The sequence below is a fragment of the Marmota flaviventris genome, chromosome 8, assembly GCF_047511675.1.
Source record: "Marmota flaviventris isolate mMarFla1 chromosome 8, mMarFla1.hap1, whole genome shotgun sequence".
In the NCBI taxonomy this organism is placed as follows: Eukaryota; Metazoa; Chordata; class Mammalia; order Rodentia; family Sciuridae; genus Marmota; species Marmota flaviventris.
Genome location: NC_092505.1, coordinates 120,675,241 through 120,695,518, shown reverse-complemented (window position 1 = coordinate 120,695,518; position 20,278 = coordinate 120,675,241). Strand labels below are relative to the sequence as shown.

At 37.1% G+C, this 20,278-nt stretch overlaps 2 protein-coding genes across 4 annotated transcripts in view; both read right to left on the bottom strand.

The window, feature by feature from the left end:
* Positions 1 to 8,125, bottom strand: part of Xrn1 (5'-3' exoribonuclease 1) — a 116,479-nt gene extending 108,354 nt beyond the window's left edge. The window contains exon 1 of the mRNA XM_027933726.2: positions 7,970 to 8,125. Coding sequence (XP_027789527.1) covers positions 7,970 to 8,044 — 75 coding nt within the window. The 5' untranslated portion in view covers positions 8,045 to 8,125. The remainder of the gene's footprint in view (positions 1 to 7,969) is intronic.
* A 1,483-nt stretch (positions 8,126 to 9,608) lies between these two features.
* Atr (ATR serine/threonine kinase) overlaps positions 9,609 to 20,278 on the bottom strand; it is a 113,712-nt gene continuing 103,042 nt past the window's right edge. For all 3 annotated transcript variants that reach the window (XM_071615581.1, XM_027933916.2, XM_071615582.1), the window contains 4 exons: positions 19,785 to 19,938; positions 17,882 to 18,033; positions 10,974 to 11,079; positions 9,609 to 9,875 (listed from right to left, as the gene is read on the bottom strand). In XM_071615581.1, the coding sequence (XP_071471682.1) occupies positions 9,702 to 9,875; positions 10,974 to 11,079; positions 17,882 to 18,033; positions 19,785 to 19,938 (586 nt within the window). In that variant the 3' untranslated portion in view covers positions 9,609 to 9,701. The remainder of the gene's footprint in view (positions 9,876 to 10,973; positions 11,080 to 17,881; positions 18,034 to 19,784; positions 19,939 to 20,278) is intronic.

Genomic DNA, 20,278 nt, shown 5'->3' with positions numbered 1-20,278 from the left:
TGGTGGTGTACATCTGTAGTCCCAGCTGCTCCGGAGGCTGAGGCAGGAGGATCACAAGTTCAAAGTCAGCCTCAGCAAAAGCAAGATGCTAAGCAACTCAGTGAGATCCTGTCTCTAAATAATATGCAAAATAGGGCTGGGATGTGGCTCAGTGGTCAAGTGCCCCTGAGTTCAATCCCTGATATTCCCCTAAAAAATAAAAATAAAATTGAAATTATATAATTATTATGCACCAATAAAAATAAATGCAAAATCTTAAAAATTAAATTCATAATTTTTATTATCATTATCTTCTCTTTCCAGTTATTATATTTGTATGTTAGAAATTTTAAGGTTGGGCGGGAGCTGGGGCTCAGTGGTGGTGCAATTGCCTGGCACGTCTGAGGCACTAGGTTAGATTCTCAGCACCACATATAAATAAATAAAGGTCTACCAACAACTAAAAAAAAAAATTTTTTTTTAATTTTTTAAAAGTTATTTTATACTCTCCACCTCTCCAAACCCATATCTAATTAGTCACTGAGGTATTTTGTTTTCTAATTTAGCATCCAAAACATATCTAGAATCTTTTCATCCTATCCATTCCTATTGTTTTAGGCGATCTCATCTTTTTCTCTAGTCCCAGATCTGCACTGGTTTAGGTGGGCAGTTTTCCAATGGGACTGCTCGAGTCTAGGTTTGTCTCACCATGGCTTAATCATTTCTTCTAAAACATAATCTAATCATTCCTTAAACCCATAAGATACTACAAATCCTAATACCATAAAAGGTCCTGTATGATTTGGCTATTTTTCCCATCAATCCTACATTCTTTTCCTGTTTCCAGATATGCCCTACAAGCTAGACACTGTGAATTAAACACCTGGGCTGTTTTAAACCTCTAAGACTTTATAGATGCTATTCCTCTTTTTGCCTCAATGCTTCTTTGCCTCAAAGCTTCTTCCTGTTCTTCCCTCCACTAATTTTCTCATCCTTCCAGATTCAGCTCAGGCACTTATGTCTGTTTTGTTTTCCCTATTAAGGGGAGATGATACTCCTTCTTTATGCCACATCTTGAACATGCCTCTCTTACTTCACTTAACGAAGCAATTAAACACTCTCTCTTTGTTTTTTAATGAGAACGAGAGAGAGAGAGAGATAGAGAGAGAGAGAGAAGAGAGAATTTTTTTTAATATTTATTTTTTTAGTTTTCGGCGGACACAACATCTTTGTTTGTATGTGGTGCTGAGTATCGAACCCAGGCTGCACGCATGCCAGGCGAGCGTGCTACCGCTTGAGCCACATCCCCAGCACTCTCTGAATGATAGTTTATGCTACTTCTGGTTTTCAAATCTGTTTTGAGATTCAGCATTTTGAGAACAGGAGCTGTATTTTATTTTTGTGTTCTCAATGCATATAATAGTGTTGGCACATTAGTAGGTGCTCCATGAATTTTTGTTGAGTGTTTAAGAGTGTGTTTATCTCCCACTGTTAAACTCTTAGTTTCTTAATGTAAGATCTCAGATCTTTAGCACACTGCCTGACACCTGCAGCAATTACAAATATCTAGCCCAGTAGCATGGCACAAGCCTATAATCCCAGTGACTCAGGAGGTCAAGGCAGTTCAAGGCCAGCCTCAGCAATTTAGTGAGATATTCAGCAATGTTCAAAATGAGACTTCAATGTTTAAAATGAGATATTCAAAATGAGACTCCATCTGAAAACAAAATAAATTCACTCAGTGGTAAAGAATCCCTGGGTTCAACACCCAGTAGATCACCCATCCAAAATCTAAGGAATTAATAAACAAATGAAATTTCCCCTCATTAATCCTGATTACACAGACAGCCTACACCCCAATCATTTGGAACATGCGCGTATACACTGCTTTAAATTGTGGCTATGTACTAGTGCCGCAGTCTGGCTGGGCACAAAATAACCTAGCCTCCACAAGGCACTTATAGGTTCAAAACAGGAACCCTTTTATTGCCTGAACTCCGGAGAACGACACTCACATGGCCCTTCCAGGAACTACCAACTGGAAATCCCTCCTCCGGAACTTCACCAACAAACGTGAACTCCCCAGGAGAACTCCAAAGTAGCGGGTGCCCAAGGCGGACAGCAGGGATCTATATACAACTGAATATGTAGCAGCTTAACTTAACCATTACCATCTCAACGGCTCGCTGGCGTCATCTCTCAACCACTCCCTTCTGGCAAAAATGCCATGCGTCATCCTGACTAGGCTGTGGCCCTCAACATACTAGTATCTTAGTATCTAATCTCAAAACATTAGTTTCTTTTTGTTAGTCTAACTTTGTAGCCTACTTATTATTATAAAATTTGTTTTTAAAGACAAATAACATATATTTGACCATCTGATTAAATAAAGCAGCTGTCAACATTCATTTCTGTTCTTTATTCTTATTCACTTAAATTCATGTTAAACAATTCCAAGGTTTTGTTGCTTCATTTAAAAATGCGATATATTTTAAAACAGGTTATATTTTAATATTCAAGGTTTATATATTCTAACTTTTATATGTTATATGCTACAATTAAATTCATTCAACAAGTGTTTATTGAATATGCATCATGTGCCACACATCATGCTAGGGGCTGGGAAATATAGTATTTCCTGAATATAGTAAAGAATAAGACAGTTAAGTTCCCTGTATAACAGCAAACACTTTAAAATGGAAATGACAACCTGTGTACCCTATAATTTGAAACTTTAAGTTTTCATAACCAAGATGCAAGTTTCAACAAAAATGCACAGAAGAGCTAGGCATGGTATTGAACACTGTAATCCCAGAAATTTGGCAGGATGAGGCAAGAGTATTGCAAGTTTGGGACCAGCCTTGGTAACTTAGTGAGACCTTTTATCAAAATTTAAAGAATAAAAAAGGCTAGGAAAGTTCAGTATAGTTCAGTAGTAAAGTACCACTGCCATTGGGGAAGGAAGGAATGCACAGGTAAGTTTTTAGAGAGTAGGCTTAGTACAACAAGGTAAATGTATTTGACACTATTGAACTGTACACTTAAAAATGGGTAAAATTGGGGGAGGGAGGAAAAGTAGAAATACTGAGGATTAACATGGAGCAAATTATATTCCATCCATGTATGAATATCAAAAGGAATGCCATATTATGTATAACTATAATGCACTAATAAAAATATTAAAAACGGGGGCTGGGGTTGTGGCTGAGCAGTAGAGTGCTTTCCTAGCATGTGTGAGGCACTGAGTTTGATTCTCAGCACCACGTGTAAATAAATAAAATAAAGGTGCATCAACTAATAAAAATATTTTAAAAAATATTAAAAATGGTTCACATGTTTAATCCTGTAATGTGTGTGTGTGTGTGTGTATATATATATATATATATATATATATATTTTTTTTTTTTTTTTCTGTAATGTATATTTTAACAGAGCTTTCTGGATCAAGAGTATTGGTGTGGTGGTGTACGCCTGTAATCCCAGCGGATGCTGAAACAGGAAGATCACAAGTTGAAAGCCAAAAAACAAACTGGGGATGTGGCTCAGTGGTTAAGTGCTCAATCCAGTACCAAAAAAACTACTACTAATAATAATATGCATTTTTAACAGCAACAATATTGCTTACATCAAGACCAAAATTATTGTGTGTGTGAGAGAGAAAGAGATAAAGAAGTACTCTAGTATATAAACAGATACACAGAACATCTGTGGCATTCAAATTCCATGAAAGCGAGGTAGTGATTAGGAGGAAAAAACGTCCAAAGGGCTTCCTAGCAGAGAGGCAGTAATGAAAACAAAACCAACCAAACAAACAAAAAATGGTTTCACATTTAGCTGCAACATGCACTAGTGGATAACAATTGTTTTTGTGACTGTTTTCTCAGCTATGTTAAGATTAAATTAGTGAATGCATGCATGTATAGCAATACCCATTCCAAGGCAAGTGCTTAGTGCTTAACAAATCTTAGCTATTTTGATGTCAATATTCTGGTTAATAACCACAAAGAGAACTCCACATGTTCTAAGAGTTTAATGTTAGTTATATGACCTTTGTTGATTAAAGATATGTGTTTACATTTTTCCTTTCCTCAAATCTCAATTCTATGACAATAAAACAACACACACACACACAAACACACAGTCTCCTTTAAGCATCCCCAGAGCCTGAAAATACATCATACTCCTAGTTTTATGACTTAGCCAAAAGGAACAAGGTTTAGACCTGAGGCTCATCATTAGACACAAATCAACCACAGATTTCTAGAAAAGAGTAAATGGACTTATGTTGATAGATTGTTAAAAAAAAAAAAAAAAAGGAGGTGTGGTGGGGAGGCTAAAATGCAGAATATTGCATTGGAAACTGGAACAGTTGTATCTGCTCATAGATGGTCATAAATTGGTAAGCCCCAAGGTCTGAAGATATGTAAAGAATGAGTTGGTGCAAGGGTAAAAATCAGTCGCTTTTTGTTTTTCCCCCTTCCCCCCCCCCCCCCCCCCCAGTGCTGGGGATTGAACCCATGGCCTTGTACATGCTGGGCATGTGTTCTGCCATTGATTTGCACTCCCAACCAATGATGATTATTTGAAAAAATGTCTCTGGAATTGCTTTCCTCTCCTTTCACAGTGGTGGTACTATTGACTCTAAAACCAAATAATCAACTAATCTCCAATGAAATGGAGAATCTGGATAGAAGCAAACTTTCAGATTTATACAGCTATCCTTACTTTCTCTTTTTTCCTTTCAGTGTTGCGGGGACACTAACAGGGGCAAACATGTTGTTCACCATTTGGGGACCCTCAACTGAAGTCACTAGTCTTTTTCTTTAGAGTCCAGTAATTTTATTAGACTATGTCTTGGTAAATCAGGTACAGGGTACAGTCTTTTAATACACAATTTTGACATTCATTTTAATTTTAGGAAAGTTATCTCTCTATATATTTATTTATACATTTATATATGGTGTTGGTGGGCCTTTATCTTATTTATTTATAAGCAGTGCTGAGAATCAAACCCAATGCCTCACAAATGCTACACAAGTGCTCTACCACTGAGCTACAACACCAGCCCTAGGAAAGTTTTCTTTTAGTATTTGTTGTTGCATTTTTTCTCAGGAACCCCTATTGCTTACAATTTTCTCTTCTTTCCATCTCTTTTTTCAACCCATCTTACAGCATTATTTGCCCTTGCCTTGCTTACATTTTAGGTTTCATTTCTAATTTTCTCTAGGTTCTGTCATCTTATCCTGCAGTTTTCATAATTGATATATTGTTCTTTCATATCATATAATTTTCTTAGTGCATTTCAGCTCATTCTGAAAGACTGGGTTATAGTTTTGCTGTTCTGTGGGCATGTTTTTAACTGCAAAAAAAAAAAAAAAAAAAAAAAATTCTGGGGGAGGCCTTGGGGGATCAGTCCAGGGCCTTGCACATGCTAAGTGTGTGCTCTGCAACTGACCTACATCCCTAGCCCTTTACTGTATGTTTTTAATGTCTGTAGCAATGTATTTTCCCTATAATAACTTTGTATGCAATCCAACTTCAATACTTTTTGTTGCTCATTTCGGTGTAAATTTAATTTTCTTGAGCTTTTAGAATGAGTAGGGTTTCAGAAAAGCTTTGACTTAACAAAGCTCCCTCCTCTGGGTAGTATTAAAAAAATTTGGTGGTTGTTTTTTCAAGATTTTTTTTGACTGTAACACTCCTTAACTTTTATCTGAATAGTCTCCTCTTTTCTCTTCTTGTCTGTACTGCACACTTTGTTATAAAATTTTATTTCACTCTCAGCAGTTTCTCCTTAGAGTGGGTTCTGCCTTGTCAAGCCAGTTTTGAGAATGCATAGGAGGGATACTGCTCCTGTCTCCTTGGTCTTTCAGAATAAAAGCTCTCCATTTTGGCTATGGCTATCTAATTGACTAGCACAGTCTTTCAGTGAATACCTGTCAGTTGTTCTGGAGTTCTGGTCTGAGGTCCAACATGCTTCCTTTTCCCTCATGCTTTCTTTGTCCTCTTCTAGCAGTATTTTGACCCCAAAGTATCATGGAGATACCATGTCACAAGGTTTGTTGTAATTGTTTTATTGATTTTAAGTTTCACTATCTAGTTTCACTTTCTGTTTTCATGTGAAGATTTAGAGGCTGAAAAACTGTGTTACTGTCACCACCATTACCTTCCTAGAACCCACTCCTTCTCCTAATTCCTTCTTCCCTGGACTAGTTTCTGAATCACTGTGACATATTGAGGTATTGCCATCTTTAAGTATTACTTGGAGAGTAGTTGGTAGCCCTTAGTGTCTTTGTGATCAGATATCTAACAATATCACTTTGGTGCACCTAGTTTTAAGGTTTACTACAATGAAATTTTTTTAACAATCCTATTCTCAGTTTCTATCTAGTGTAAAGTATTCACAAAACCTATCCTTAGTGTCCATGTGATAAAAATGCCTTTAAGATTACTTATGTTTTCAGTAACAAAATTCCTCAGAATAGAGAACCCAAAATATTTTCACCAAACCAAGCTCTGTACTGAATAAAAATATTATCAAACAAATTATGTGTTATCAAGTCATTCTGAATAGCATTCACCTTATTTTTTCATTTTAGAGGAAAAAGTGACTCGAATACTTGTTGATTGAAGGGTCCAGGAAAAGTCTCTATTTCTGCAATATACTGGTATCCTTTTAAACCTTCCTCCCAGGAATAAATGTCCCTCTATATCCAACTCAACTTATGCTCTAAACAAATGACAGATAAGCTAGCATTTTGGAATTTCTGGTAAGCTTTTTCTAAAATCTCAAATTAGATTGGAATCCAGTAACAACAACAACAAAAAAAATCCTTTGCAGAAGTTTAGTGCTATCTTTAGGCTTTTAAGCACTTGAAAAAAAATTAAACCATAATGTAATAACTGCCACTATTAACACAATGCTACCGAGTAATTTAATCAGGTATATAAACTTTCCAAATGACTCCCCTCCCCCACCCCCGTCAAACATAAAACGTAAAAAGATCTATTAAATTCATTAAAAGTAAGAAACACTAAAATATCCCCCAAAGTCTAGTTTACCTAACAGACCACTGTTTTCTTTTCACAGTTCCAATACATAAATATACATTTTGGACTCTACACATAAACATTGTTCTGTGGTCACTGCATGCCAAATGTTATTAGCACCAATAATGTTTTCATGCTCTCTAATGCACTGAAGCCTCTAACGCCCTCCCCCGGCCCTATTATTATTATTTTCATCATTATTATTTTTGTTATGGCAAAAGGGGGTTGATATTGATACCTTTTTTCCTTTAGAGGTACTGGGGATTTAACCCAGGGTCGCTTTACCACTGGGTCCTTTTGATAGTTTCCAATCCTTTTTATTTTGTGACAGGGTCTCCCTAAGTTGCCAGGCTGCCCTCGAACTTGTGATCCTCCTGTCTCAGCCTCCTGAGTAGCTGGGGGAGTTGATAATGTATTTGAGATAATTGAAAAGGCATCATAAATATGAACCATCAGCCACTACAAAAAGTCTAGGTGCTGGGAGCGAGGTAGGTGGGATGCAGCCCTTTCTAAGGGAAAGTAAACAAGGTGATTCAACCACGGAGGCGGCTGTTATGGTTTGTACGTGGGTCAGCTCCTTTGGTGGGCTGGGGGATCTACGAGGGTCTGTCCTTCAGCTTCACCCCTCCATCAGGGCGGAGGAAACCTGCAGCTCCCTGCTGAGGGAAGGGGCGAACTCTCGGAGCGTTCCCACCCAGGACTTATTTCCTAGTCGCGGAAGGCCCTGCCCGGGCAGGAGCTGTCAGACTAGCCGGGAGCCCCGCGGGTCTGCGCACAGGAACGCATCCCGCCTGTGGCACCTCAGTCGGTTCACCCTGCGTCCTCAAACCTCCCATCCCCCGGCCTACGCCCCTCCGCCAGCAGAGACGAGCAGGAGGAAGCTGGAAAGCCGCGGTCCCGGGGTCCTCGGCCTTCTGAACCGCCGCCCGTGCTCACCCACCTGATGCTCTTTCACCACTTCGCTGAGGCAGGGGTACCGCTCCGAAATCCATCGGTAAAACTTGGGGACTCCCATTTCGACAGTCAACACTAATTGCAGACAGGGCCAAACCGAAACCAAACGCCCCGCCGGGGCCTACGCCGCCGCCTCCGGCCGTCGCTCCGCCGATGACAACACACCGCCCAACCGACCATAGAGAGCGCCCTGCGCGCCTAGAGCGGCGGGATCCACGGCCGCGTCCCGGGGCGGGGCTTATTCCCGTCGGCCTAGCCGCCTGCGGCCCAGGTGCTGGCGGCGGCCTAGGAGCTGCGAGGATCTCTGGACCTTAGCCCTGAGAATGCCAACTGATGGGCTGTGCTTTGGAAGCGGTGTGAAAACCGTCAGGGATTGTTGGAAGGGTGCTGAACACCGACTTTTGTCCTGGCTGCTTCTGCCTCCTGGTGTTGCTAATCAGTATTTTTTCAGCACGGATTTAGAAAATGTCTAGCGATATATTTGGCTTTATTTTGCGAGAGCGCGTTATTTTCTCTTAGGAATGTAGGCCAACAGTAAAGTTTCCTTTAAAAATATTTTTTGGAAAAAGGAAAACCCGCAAACAAAAAACAAAGCGAGCTTTTCGGGCGCATGCCTGTAGGTCTCTACTATTTTGCCCAACCTATCTCAAAAAATAAAAAGGGGTAGGGATGTAGCTCAGTGGTAAAGCAACTCGTGTTCAATCCCCAGTGCCAAAAGAAATTGTTTTAGAAAGAATCAACCCCATTTTTCCAAACACTTGGACAGGATAGTAAGAGGGTTGGGGTAAGTGTAGCTCAGTAGTAGTGCTCCGGGTTCCAGTACCTCCAAAACAAATAACCCGCTCTTTTAGAAAGTTGCGAAAATTTTTCTGAATTAGAGGGCCTTTAACTGTAAACATTAGGCCTCTGGAAGGAAATTATATGTTTAGTTTTCACAAGGCTGAGTTCTATTGTTAACTTATTTCGAGTTTTCCAATTATTTGAATGTAATAACCGCAATGCTGCCTAATTATCTTAAGTCTTCGGAAAAAAAAAATTTGACATTTAACTATTTTCCGACTTTAAAATCTCATGCAGTTTTGAGTGTTGCTATCTTCTATGAACACTAGATAGTGCATTCTAGTACACCTGGAGTATGGCAACATCTTTAAATTTTATAGAATGTTAGGAATGCTGGTGTAGTTCGAGTGAAGAGTGCTTGCCTATCATGTATGAGGCCCTGGGTTCCATTCCTAGCACTGGAAAAAAATAAAATAAAAACAAAAATATTACAGAATGTTTATTCACATTTCTTGAATTTTTCCCCATCACACTTTCAAACATACTAAAAAAGACTTTTATTATTAAGCGAACTTAATAATATGCTATTATGTTTGAATCTCTCAGGCTGTCAGTTCCACAAGGACAAAAGAGGCAGCTCTGTGTATGAGGCAGCTCTGTGTATAAGTGTACAGAAATGCTGGATTTAATTTTGTTGTCAAAATGAATCCTTATGCCAACTGTGTGAGACCCTGGGTTCAATCCTCAGTACTGCAAACAAAACAAAACAAAACAAAACAAAAACCACCCAAAACACTCTTCTTATTAACAATCAGAAAGAAATAATACCAGTTGCTCTGAAAACATAAAGAAACTTATGTTGTAATTTAGAATTAAATATATATATATAAATATTGAATACATTAATTCTAGATAACATTCTTTGAAGTAATTGCATTTCACATATATGGGGTCCAGCCAAGGTACATTTGGCATAATAAGTTTTCATCCGTAGCTTCTTGTATAAGGTAATGCACATGTCCTTCAATAGATAATGGCAATCCTGTCACTCTATTTCGGGTCTTGATTACACCTTGCAGTCGCTGCTCTATGTCAAGAACGTGGGTCTTGGCCTAAAAAGAAAGACAAAGTCATTAGGACTAATGACTCAATAACATGTGGTGTTGGTAATTTAGAATTTCTACTTTCTTGATATTTAAATAAATATCAACACTTTTTACTAATCAATACCCCTTTGAAACAGCAAATAAAGAAAAATCAAATTCAGTAGTGAGATATTGATTTTGAGGCTTGTTATATTAATTCAACATCAACTGATTGGACATGTTTCTGGACTTCATGAAATAGAGGGAAACTCTTTTCACATTATAATTCCAGAAAAGTAATAAATTTAAATAATTTGTTTCAAGGGCTAGGAAGTAGCTCAGTAGTGGAGCACTTGTCCAGGATGTGCAAGACCCTAGGATAAATCCCTAGGATCACACACACAAAAATACAAAACCAACAAAAAGGTGCTTTCAATGTGTATAGACATTATGTATTTGAATGAATATTCTAATAATAGCAATAATGCTCTAATAACCTAATACTTAAATTACATTAGTGCATACAAATGGAAATTCTAAGTGAGCTACTTAGAAAAAAAACTTCACATTTTTTTCTCTTAGGAAAACAGCATATCAGAATATAAAAATGAAAATGATGTTATCAGAAAAACAATCCTCAGGCTGGTGGTGTAGCTCAGTGGCACAGCATGTGCTTAGTATGCACAAAGCCCTGGGTTTAATCCACAGGACATATATCACATTTAAAAAAAAAAATCCTTAAATCTATTCTAACTTACTAAAAATGGTCGTCTGTAAAATTGAGACTTAACTAATTTTAGTAAGGAATTAACTGCTACATTTTTCAAGATGGCTTATGGCACATATCACTGTAGTAAGGCTCAGATATGTTGTTCTGTAAACTCAGGCAATTTGTGTCCAAGTTTTTCCCACTGTTATTTCATAATTGTAAGATGTTTATGTTAAACAAGTATGCCTTGTTGTCTTTTATTACATCAATGCTATGTTAACATTAGAAATAACAATAAAGAAAACTTAGATTTCAGAGTAATCAACATTCACTTGAAATATTTAAGAATTCAGTATTCAGTTCTCATTTGTAAGACATACAGTATTAGTTCATATCAAGTTGCACCTTCTGCTAACCTTTTCATTGACAACTTCCCCAGTTTCATTCAGTGTTGCTTTGGAATGTCCTTTTACTGGCTTACTCCACTCCACAAGAGGATCATGTAGAAAAGTCTTTAAGACACTAAAATCGAAACATATGGTTAATACAATGATATCTTTGCAAAAAAGAAATCTTGCTACAGTCAACACTTAAGAGTTAGGTGAAGGATGAGAAGCTTAGTATAATACTCTGTAAGAGACATTACTACTTTTTCAGTAAGGTTATGTGAAATTTTTGTTTTGTCGTGCAGAGAAGGGAAAGATAGGGGAGATAGAGGCAAGACACAAGATGGTAGGAGGTGTTTTTTGAGGGCAAGATGAGTTCTGTATGCCATCTCTAAATGTATACCATGAACTGATAAATGAGTATTTACTGAATAAATGGATTTTATCCCCTGCCATATCATTAATGCCTTCAGTTACCACCAGATCTTTTGTCTGTGCTCTAGACATCAAATCCAACCACTTATAGGAAATACCCACTTGGATTTAATATAGGCACCTCAAACTCAGTATCTCTAAAACAAAACTCATTACCTTTTCCTAACCACTACTCTTGTATTCCCAAAATCAGTTAAGAACAATATTATTTTCCCAGGAAAAAAATCTAGTAATCATCCTTGCTTCCTCTTTCTCTATCATCTGATTCCACCTTTTTAGACTCTCTACTTACCTCCATCTCTACTGCTACAACATCCTCCAATGCACCATTGTTTAATACTGGGTTTCCACAATCGTCCTTAGTTTTCTGGCCTTTAGTCCAAACTCTAATTATTCTACAGTATAAACCAGATTGTCTCAATTCCTTCTTTTCTTTTTTGTTTCTTCTTAAAACCCTCCAATTACTTCTGGTTGCTCTCAGGGTATAGCTTAAATGTGAAAAGAAGCTTCAAGTAGTCCTGTGTAATTTAGCCATCATTTCTTAGCACCAACTCTTTGAGGGATAGCCTCTAGAATACAGTACAATAGTCTTCTGTGTTCTGTAGTTTCAGTTACATGTGGTTTGAAAATATTAAATGGAAAATTCCAAAAAATAATCAATTTTTCAGTTTTAAATTGTCCCCTACTGGGTAGCATGATGAAATCTCCTGCTGTCCTACTACCCGTGCCCAGCATGTGACTCATCCTTTTGTCTAGCATATCCACGCTGTGTACCACTCCACCTGCCTATTAGTCAGTCACTTAGCCAGCTGATCTATCAGAATGACTGTCATGAAATCCCAGTGATTATGTAAGTAACCCTTATTTTACTTAACAATAGCCTCAAAGCACAGGAATAGAGATGGTGGCAATTTTGTTACAGGATATTGTTGTAACTGTTCTATTTTATTATTAGTTATTGTTGTTAATCTCTTAGTGTGTCTAACTTATAAATTAAACTTTATCACAAATATATATATAGAAAAAACATAGTACATATAGAGTTGGATACTACCCTTGGTTTTAGGCATCCCCTGGGAGTGATGGAACATTCTTCTATGGATACTGTGGATAAGGGGAGCTCTTGATTACATTTCTCAGGCAGGCCATGCCTTCACTTAATTTGATATTTTATCACTCTCAGGACACTCTTTTCCCCTTTGCACGGTCAACTCTATTTATCTTTAAGAAATCCAGCTACTTCAGAAATTATTTCCTGACTTCCCCAAACAAAACAAGGGCTCCTGGGTAAGTGATTCATAAATGAAATATTTCCTCTTTCAGAGGATTTGTTTTTCCTCATGTTTAACTAATATAACCAGTATATTCTACCACAATGTTTGGTAGAAAGATTTTAAATACCGGAAGTGAATAAAAGAGCTGAAAAGTCCTTTAAAAATCTGTTTCCTATAGCCTAATAGTTTACTTAGAAGTGAAAGACTTTTATCTCTAAGACCTACAAGACTATGCCCTTACCTGATCTATTTGACATAGATCTAACTAGGACAGTTAGGCAAGAAAAAGAAATAAAAGGCACTGAAATTGCAAAGGAAGAAATAAAACTCTATTTGCAGATGATGTGCTATTACAGAGAAAATCTTCAGGTATCCACAAAAATAACTATTAGGAATAATTAAGGAGTTCAGCGAGTTTCAGGACACAAGATCAACGCTGTATTTCTATAAAGTAGCAATGAACAAACTGAAAATGAAATTAAGAGAAAATCTCATTTAGAATAGAATCAAAAGGAATAAAATGCCTAGGAATAAACTTTTTAAAAGTTGAATACAAGATGTGCATACATATCTATAAAATATACAATCTATAAAACATGGTTGAAAGAAATTAATGACGGCTGGGACTGTGGCTCAGTACAGCGCCCGTCTCACACCACTGAGGCACTCGGTTCGATCCTCAGCACCACATAAAAATAAATAAAGATATTGTGTCCATCTACAACTAAAAAATATTTTAAAAAGAAATTAATAAATATTTAAATGAATGGAAAACATTACGTATTGATGAATCAGAAATTTTAATATTGTTAAGAAGACAATACCCTACAAATCAATTTACAACCTTAATGTCATTTCAAATTATCAAAATCCAAGCTGGCTTTTTGAAGAAATTGACATTATGATGCTAAAATTCATATGGAAATGCAAAGAACCTAAAATAGCTACACAAACTTGAAAAAAGAACAAAGTTGGAATATTCACATTTCTTCATTTTAAAACTTACTACAAAAATACAGTGATAAGGACATTCTATAGATGGCATAAAGTTAAACAAAGAAATAGACTGCTGAATAGAATTGTTGAAAACCAACTGAACATTTCTTTTTTTCGAGGTACTGGGAATAGAACCCAGGGACTTGTGCACGCTAGACAAGTATTCTACTACTGAACTCAAATGAGAGCCCCCAGCTGACCATTTCAACAAAAATGCCAAGACAATACAAGTGCAGTGGCATACACCAATAATCTCAATTTCACTGGAGGATGAGGTGAAGAACTGGAGAGTTCTAGGATAGAATGGGCGATACAAACCCTGTTTCAAGGACACACACACACACACACACACACACGGTTAGACAACCAAATGGAGAAAAAACACTCTTTTCAAAAACTGGTGTTGAGACAACTAAATACACATGTGTAAGTATGAATATGGATCTGCACCTCACACAATGTACACAAAAACTAAAAATAGATCAAAGATTAAAATAAAAAAGCTTGGGCTGGGGATGTGGCTCAAGCGGTAGCGCGTACACCTGGCATGCGTGCGGCCCAGGTTCAATCCTCAGCACCACATACAAACAAAGATGTTGTGTCCACCGAAAACTAAAATAATAAATATTAAAAAATTCTCTCTCTCTTAAAAAAAAAAAAAGCTAAAATATAAAGCACTTAGAAGAAAATTTAAGAGTAAATATTTTTGAAGTTGAATTAGGCAATAATTTTTACATAAAACATCAAAATTAACAAAAAGAAAAATATACATTAAGACTTCACCAAACTTTAAAACTTTGGTTAGGGATATAGCTTGGTAGTACAGTGCATGCTTATCATGTGTAAGGCACTGGGTTTGAATCCCAGCATCATAAATAAAAAAAACCATTATAGTTCAATGAATATCATCAAGAATGTAAAAAGATGGGAGAAAATATTTGCAAATAATATGTTAGGAGGATCTTGTATCCAGAATATGTAAAGAACTCTTTATCAACTAAGGAATAAAGGACAAATTATCAAATTAAAAAGTAGGCAAAATTCCTCACAGAAATAGGAAAAGCAACCATGAAATTCATCTGGAAAAATAAGAGAACCAGAATAGCTAAAGCAAGAAGAGTGAGGCACGTGGCACCACTATACCAGACCTTATATACTACAGAGCAACAGTAACAAAACAGCATGGTATTGGCACCAAAATAGACTGGTAAACCAATAGCACAGAATAGAGGACACAGAGACTAACCCACATAATTATAATTATCTTATATTAGACAAAGTTGCCAAAAACATATATTGGAGAAAAGATAGCCTCTTCAACAAATGGTGCTGGGAAAACTAGAAATCCATATGCAACAAAATGAAATTAAACCCCTATCTCTCACCATGCACAAAACTCAACTCAAAGTGGATCAAGGACCTAGAAATTAAACCAGAGACCCTATGTCAAATAGAATAAAAAGTAACCCCAAATCTCCATCATGTTGGATTAGGCCTTGACTTCCTTAATAAGACCCCTATAGCACAAGAATTAAAATCAGGAAACAATAAATGGGATGGATTCAAACTAAAAAGCTTCTTCTCACCAAAAGAAATAATCAGTGAGGAAAACAGAGAGCCTACAGCTTGGGAGCAAATTTTACCACTAGCACATCAGATAAAGCACTAATCTCTAAGGTACATAAAGAACTCACAAAGCTAAACACCAAAAAAAAAAAAGCCCAATCAATAAATGGACCAAGGAACTGAACAGACACCTCTCAGAAGATGATATACAATCAATCAACAAATATATGCAAAAATGTTTATCTCTAGCAATTAGAGAAATGCAAATCAAAACTACTCTAAGATATCATCTCACTCCAGTCAGAGTGGCAGCTATTAAGAATACAAACAACAATAAGTGTTGGTGAGGATGTGGGGGGGAAAAGGCACACTCATACATTGTTGGTGGGACTACAAAATGGTGCACCCAATATGGAAAGCAGTATGGAGATTCCTTGGAAAATTGGGAGTGGAACCACCATTTGACTCAGCTATCCCACTCCTCAGTCTATACCCAAAGTGTTACAGTCTATAAACAAGTCAAAATAACACCTGGCATTTTGCCAGGGGAATGTTAGAGTTTGTAAACAAGTCTGGATGGTGCCTGGCAAAATGCCAGAGGGAGTGGTTTGAGAAGTAACAAAAGCGAGCCATTAAGTGTGGAGATTCCTGATTGGTTGACTGCTGTTTCTAGTTTATGCTAATTAGATAAGCTGTGTGGAATGTATAAATACTGCTCCTGTCCTGCAATAAACGGCTCCCACTCCTGCTGTATCAACGTACACAAGTTCTTCGTCACCCCCCTGATTATTCTGCTGCAGCCGGACTGCGGCACCAAAGGACTTAAAAACAGCATACTTACAGTGACACAGCCACATCAATGTTTATAGCAGCACAATTCACAACAGGTAAACTGTGGAACCAACCTAGATGCCCTTAAGTAGATGAATGGATAAAGAAACTGTGGTATATATACACAATGGAATATTACTCAGCAGTAGATAGTGGAGTTGGGAGGGGGAGCATGGGAGGATTGGATGAACTCTAGATAGGGCAAAGGGGTGGGAGGGGAAGGGATAGGGCAAAGGGGTGGGAGGGGAAGGGATGGGGCATGGGGGTAAGAAAGATGGTGGAATGTGATGGACATTATTACCCTAAGTACATGTATGAAGACACAAATGGTGTGAAGATACTTTGTATACAACCAGAGTTATGAAAAATTGTGCTCTATATGTGTAATATAAATTGTAATGCATTCTGCTGTCATATATGACAAATTAGAATAATTTTTTAAAAAAGTACACAAAGGGAGGGGCTGGGGTTGTGGCTCAGCGGTAGATTGCTTGCCTTGCACATGTGAGGCACTGGGTTCGATTCTTAGCACCATATAAAAATAAATAAACAAAATAAAGGTATGGTGTCCGATTACAACTAAAAAAAGTATTAGCTTAATTTTTTTTTTTTTTTTTTAACTAGGCAAAGAGAGCTGAAACTGTAGCTCAGTGGTACAGGGCTCGCCTCGCATGTGTGAGGCACTGGGTCTGATCCTGAGCAACACATTAAAAAAAAAATACACACACACACACACACATACATATATATATGTATATATATAAAAGTAGGCAAAGGAGTCAGGTGCAGTGGAAGGCATGTATAGTTTGAGCTACTAGGGAGGCTGAGGCAGGAAGATCTCTTGATCCCAGAGCCTAAGCAACACAATGAGGGAAAAAAAGAAAAAAGGAACTTGAATAGACATTTATCCATAGAAGACACACAAATGACCAATAAGCATGTGAAAAGATGCTCACATCCCCCGTCATTAGGGAAATATTTATTAAGACCATAAACAGAAATCCAGCACTTCATTCTTAGTAGAACAGGTAAAATAAAAGACATGGTAATAAGCATTGATAAAAATATGGAGAAATTGGAACCCACATACATTACTGGTGTGATTATAAAGATCTATAACAGTTTTGGAAAATAATCTGAAAATTCTTCAAAATGTTAAGCTTAAGGTTAACATATAGCCCAGCAATGCCACTCCTACATATCCACAGGAGACCTGAAAACACATCCACATAAAGTTTGTACAAGGTGTTCACAGCCACCCTGTTCACAGGAGCCAAAAGGCAGAAGCAAATGTTTTGGTAAAACAAACTTGTACCAAAGGTACAAATGTGTATTAACTGATGAATAAATAAGATGTGGTATATTCATAAAATAGAATGTTACTTGGCAATAAAAAAAAATAAAGTACTTATACATGATGAACTTTGAAAACATCCTAAGTGAAGGAAGACAGACACACTTATATGAACTGTCCAGAATAGGGATAATCACAGAGACAGAAAGTAGATTAGTGGTTGCAAAGAGATGGCTGGGGACAGGGAGGTGGATGTGGGAAGAAACAGGGAATAAATGCTAATCCTCATGCTTTTTGAGGTCCTGAGAATGTCTTAAAATTAGATGGTGGCCATGGCTGCACAGCTATATGAACATACTAAAAAACAATCAAGTATATGCTTTTAAAAGGATGAATTTTATAGTTAGTGAATTATATCTTAAGCTATTATTTTAAAAAATGTACTTCAGCCAATGCAAAGTAGTTTTTATATAAAGAAAAACAGAGACCAGTATTTACATTCAAGGTTATTGCTAAATTATTTACAAAGTATACATGATTACCTCATTAAAGGCTCTCTCTGATCTCGCATTAGCCTCAGTGTAACTTCACAGGCTCTTCGAAAAAGACCCTCTGTTCCCATTGGACCCATTCCATTAACCATGTTATGAGTCAGGCGAAATGGTACAATTTCTGGAACTTCAAAGGTTTCTCCCTTAAAAACAATGAGTATTATCATAAAGTAACAAAATTAGAATTTAAAGATCTTTACTCAAAGAGTTGAGACTTCATGTCTAGACTCCTGTAGAAAAGAGCAAAAGTATACTGCCAGGCACAGTGACACATACCTGTCATCCCACAAATTCAAGAGACAAGGGCAGGAGGACTGTAAGTTTGAGGCCAGCCTCAGCAGTTTAGCAAGACCCCTCGCAACTTAGTTATACCCTGCCTCAAAATAAAAAAATAAAAAGGACTAGGGATATAGCTCCATGGTAAAGTGTCCCTGGGTTCAATCCCCAGTACAAAAACAAAACAAAACAAAAAAGAGGTAAAGTATCCTCAAAATATTTGTTAGTAACATTTTTTTTTTGTTTTTTGGTACTGGGGATTGAACTCAGGGGCACTCAACTACTGAGCCACATCCCCAGCCTATTTTGTATTTTATTTAGAGATAGGATCTCACTGAGTTGCTTAGCATCTTGCTTTTGCTGAGGCTGGCTTTGAACTTGCCATCCTCCTGTCTCAGCCTCCCAATCCACTAGGATTACAGGTGTGTGCTACTACGCCTGTCTTGTAAAAGGTTTATATTGTGCAAGAGTCCATGACTCTGCCTTTGCTTTTGAGAAACTTAAAGCACAATTTTATCTTGGATAAGATCTAGAAAAATCAATGTTGCTCTTTCACTGATATGGTATAGTGAGTACTATCATAGAGAATTTTTAAATGACTATTTAATCTCAAGTTTCCATAATGTCTTTCTTGAATAATATATAAAGTACAGACAAATATTCTCATATATTTTTTTCTTTCATTAAGATTTCACTTTACAACAAGAGGAAGAAAGATACAATCACATAACCTCAGGAAATGAAACATGTCATAACTTGAGTTTTTTATTTTCTGCCATTCTCTAATGAGCCTTTCCTAGGATTCTTTTACCTTCCAATCTGTTACCCTATCTTCCTCGTCTGTATGATTTATATCAGTGGTTTGTCTTTGATTTATTCTAGCTCGAGTCTATGACCTTTCTTGGTTTCCTGTTACAGCACAAGACAACTAACTCATAAAAGAGAGAGATGAAGAAAATAGCAGACTAACCTACCAAATCTGCTCTCCAGGATTATAATGTTAGAAAATTGTAGGGAGCCTTAGAGATGAGTCTAATCGCTTTAATTTATTCCTAAGCCTCACTCTGGACTTATAGAATCTGAAATCTCCTGGGATATTTTCTAGGTGTTTCTTTTTTAGTTTTTCTTTCTTTCTTTTTGTTTTGTGATCCTGGGGACTAAATCCAGGGTATTTGACACACTGGGCAAGTGTTCTACCACCAAACTACACATCCCTAGCCCTGTACTTTTTAAAACTGTTGGATAATTTTGATCTGCTGCCAGATTTAGAAATCATATTACTTTTTATCCCTAAAACTAAGTCTCAGTAAAATGCACTGATTAGCACATGTCCACATAACTAGTAGCCAACTGAGTCAGAACTTAAAGCTATGCTTTTGGACTTCCAAGTTCATTGCTAGGTTTGCTATTTACTACATCATTCTTCTAAGTTCTCTTCATTCTAAAATGCTTTACGATGGAATCCAATGATGAAAACCAGGCATAAAACTCAACTTGACTCAGATTTGAGTATAAATGTAACCAAGAGGTTTATCTAGGAAGAATAGTTGTTGAGGAAAGGCAACTGAGAGAGAGAAAGAAAGAAAGAAAGAAAAAAAAATTAAGTCACATCACATACCTTATTAAAAAGACAGTTGAAATCTACATGTACACATTCACCAGTCAAAGAATCAAAAAGAATGTTTTCACCATGGCGGTCTCCAAGCCCCAGGATATAACCAACCATTGACATCACTGCAGTAGAACGGCAGTATGCTGATCTGCTACTATACCTAAAGGGGATGTATTTAAGTTTAGGATAAGAAAATTAAGTTGTAAAGCATGCGTGCTTTTCACCATCATGGATTTGTTCATAAGCAGGATTCAAGGAAAAAATGCATTGATGAATTCTATTCTGCTATTAGAAGTTATCCTGCCAACGTACATGCGTAGATGAATACTTTGTACTTCTGGAAATAAATTTTATGATAGTTTTTGTGATGAAGTTCATGGAATTGTCTACTGTTGTGTAGGTCTTCATGTCTCCCAGCTACAACTGGTTATATCTGATAATAAAACAGCCCAAAATTCTCTTTGCAGAATACTCCTTAAATGGGTTTGATGACTGTTACC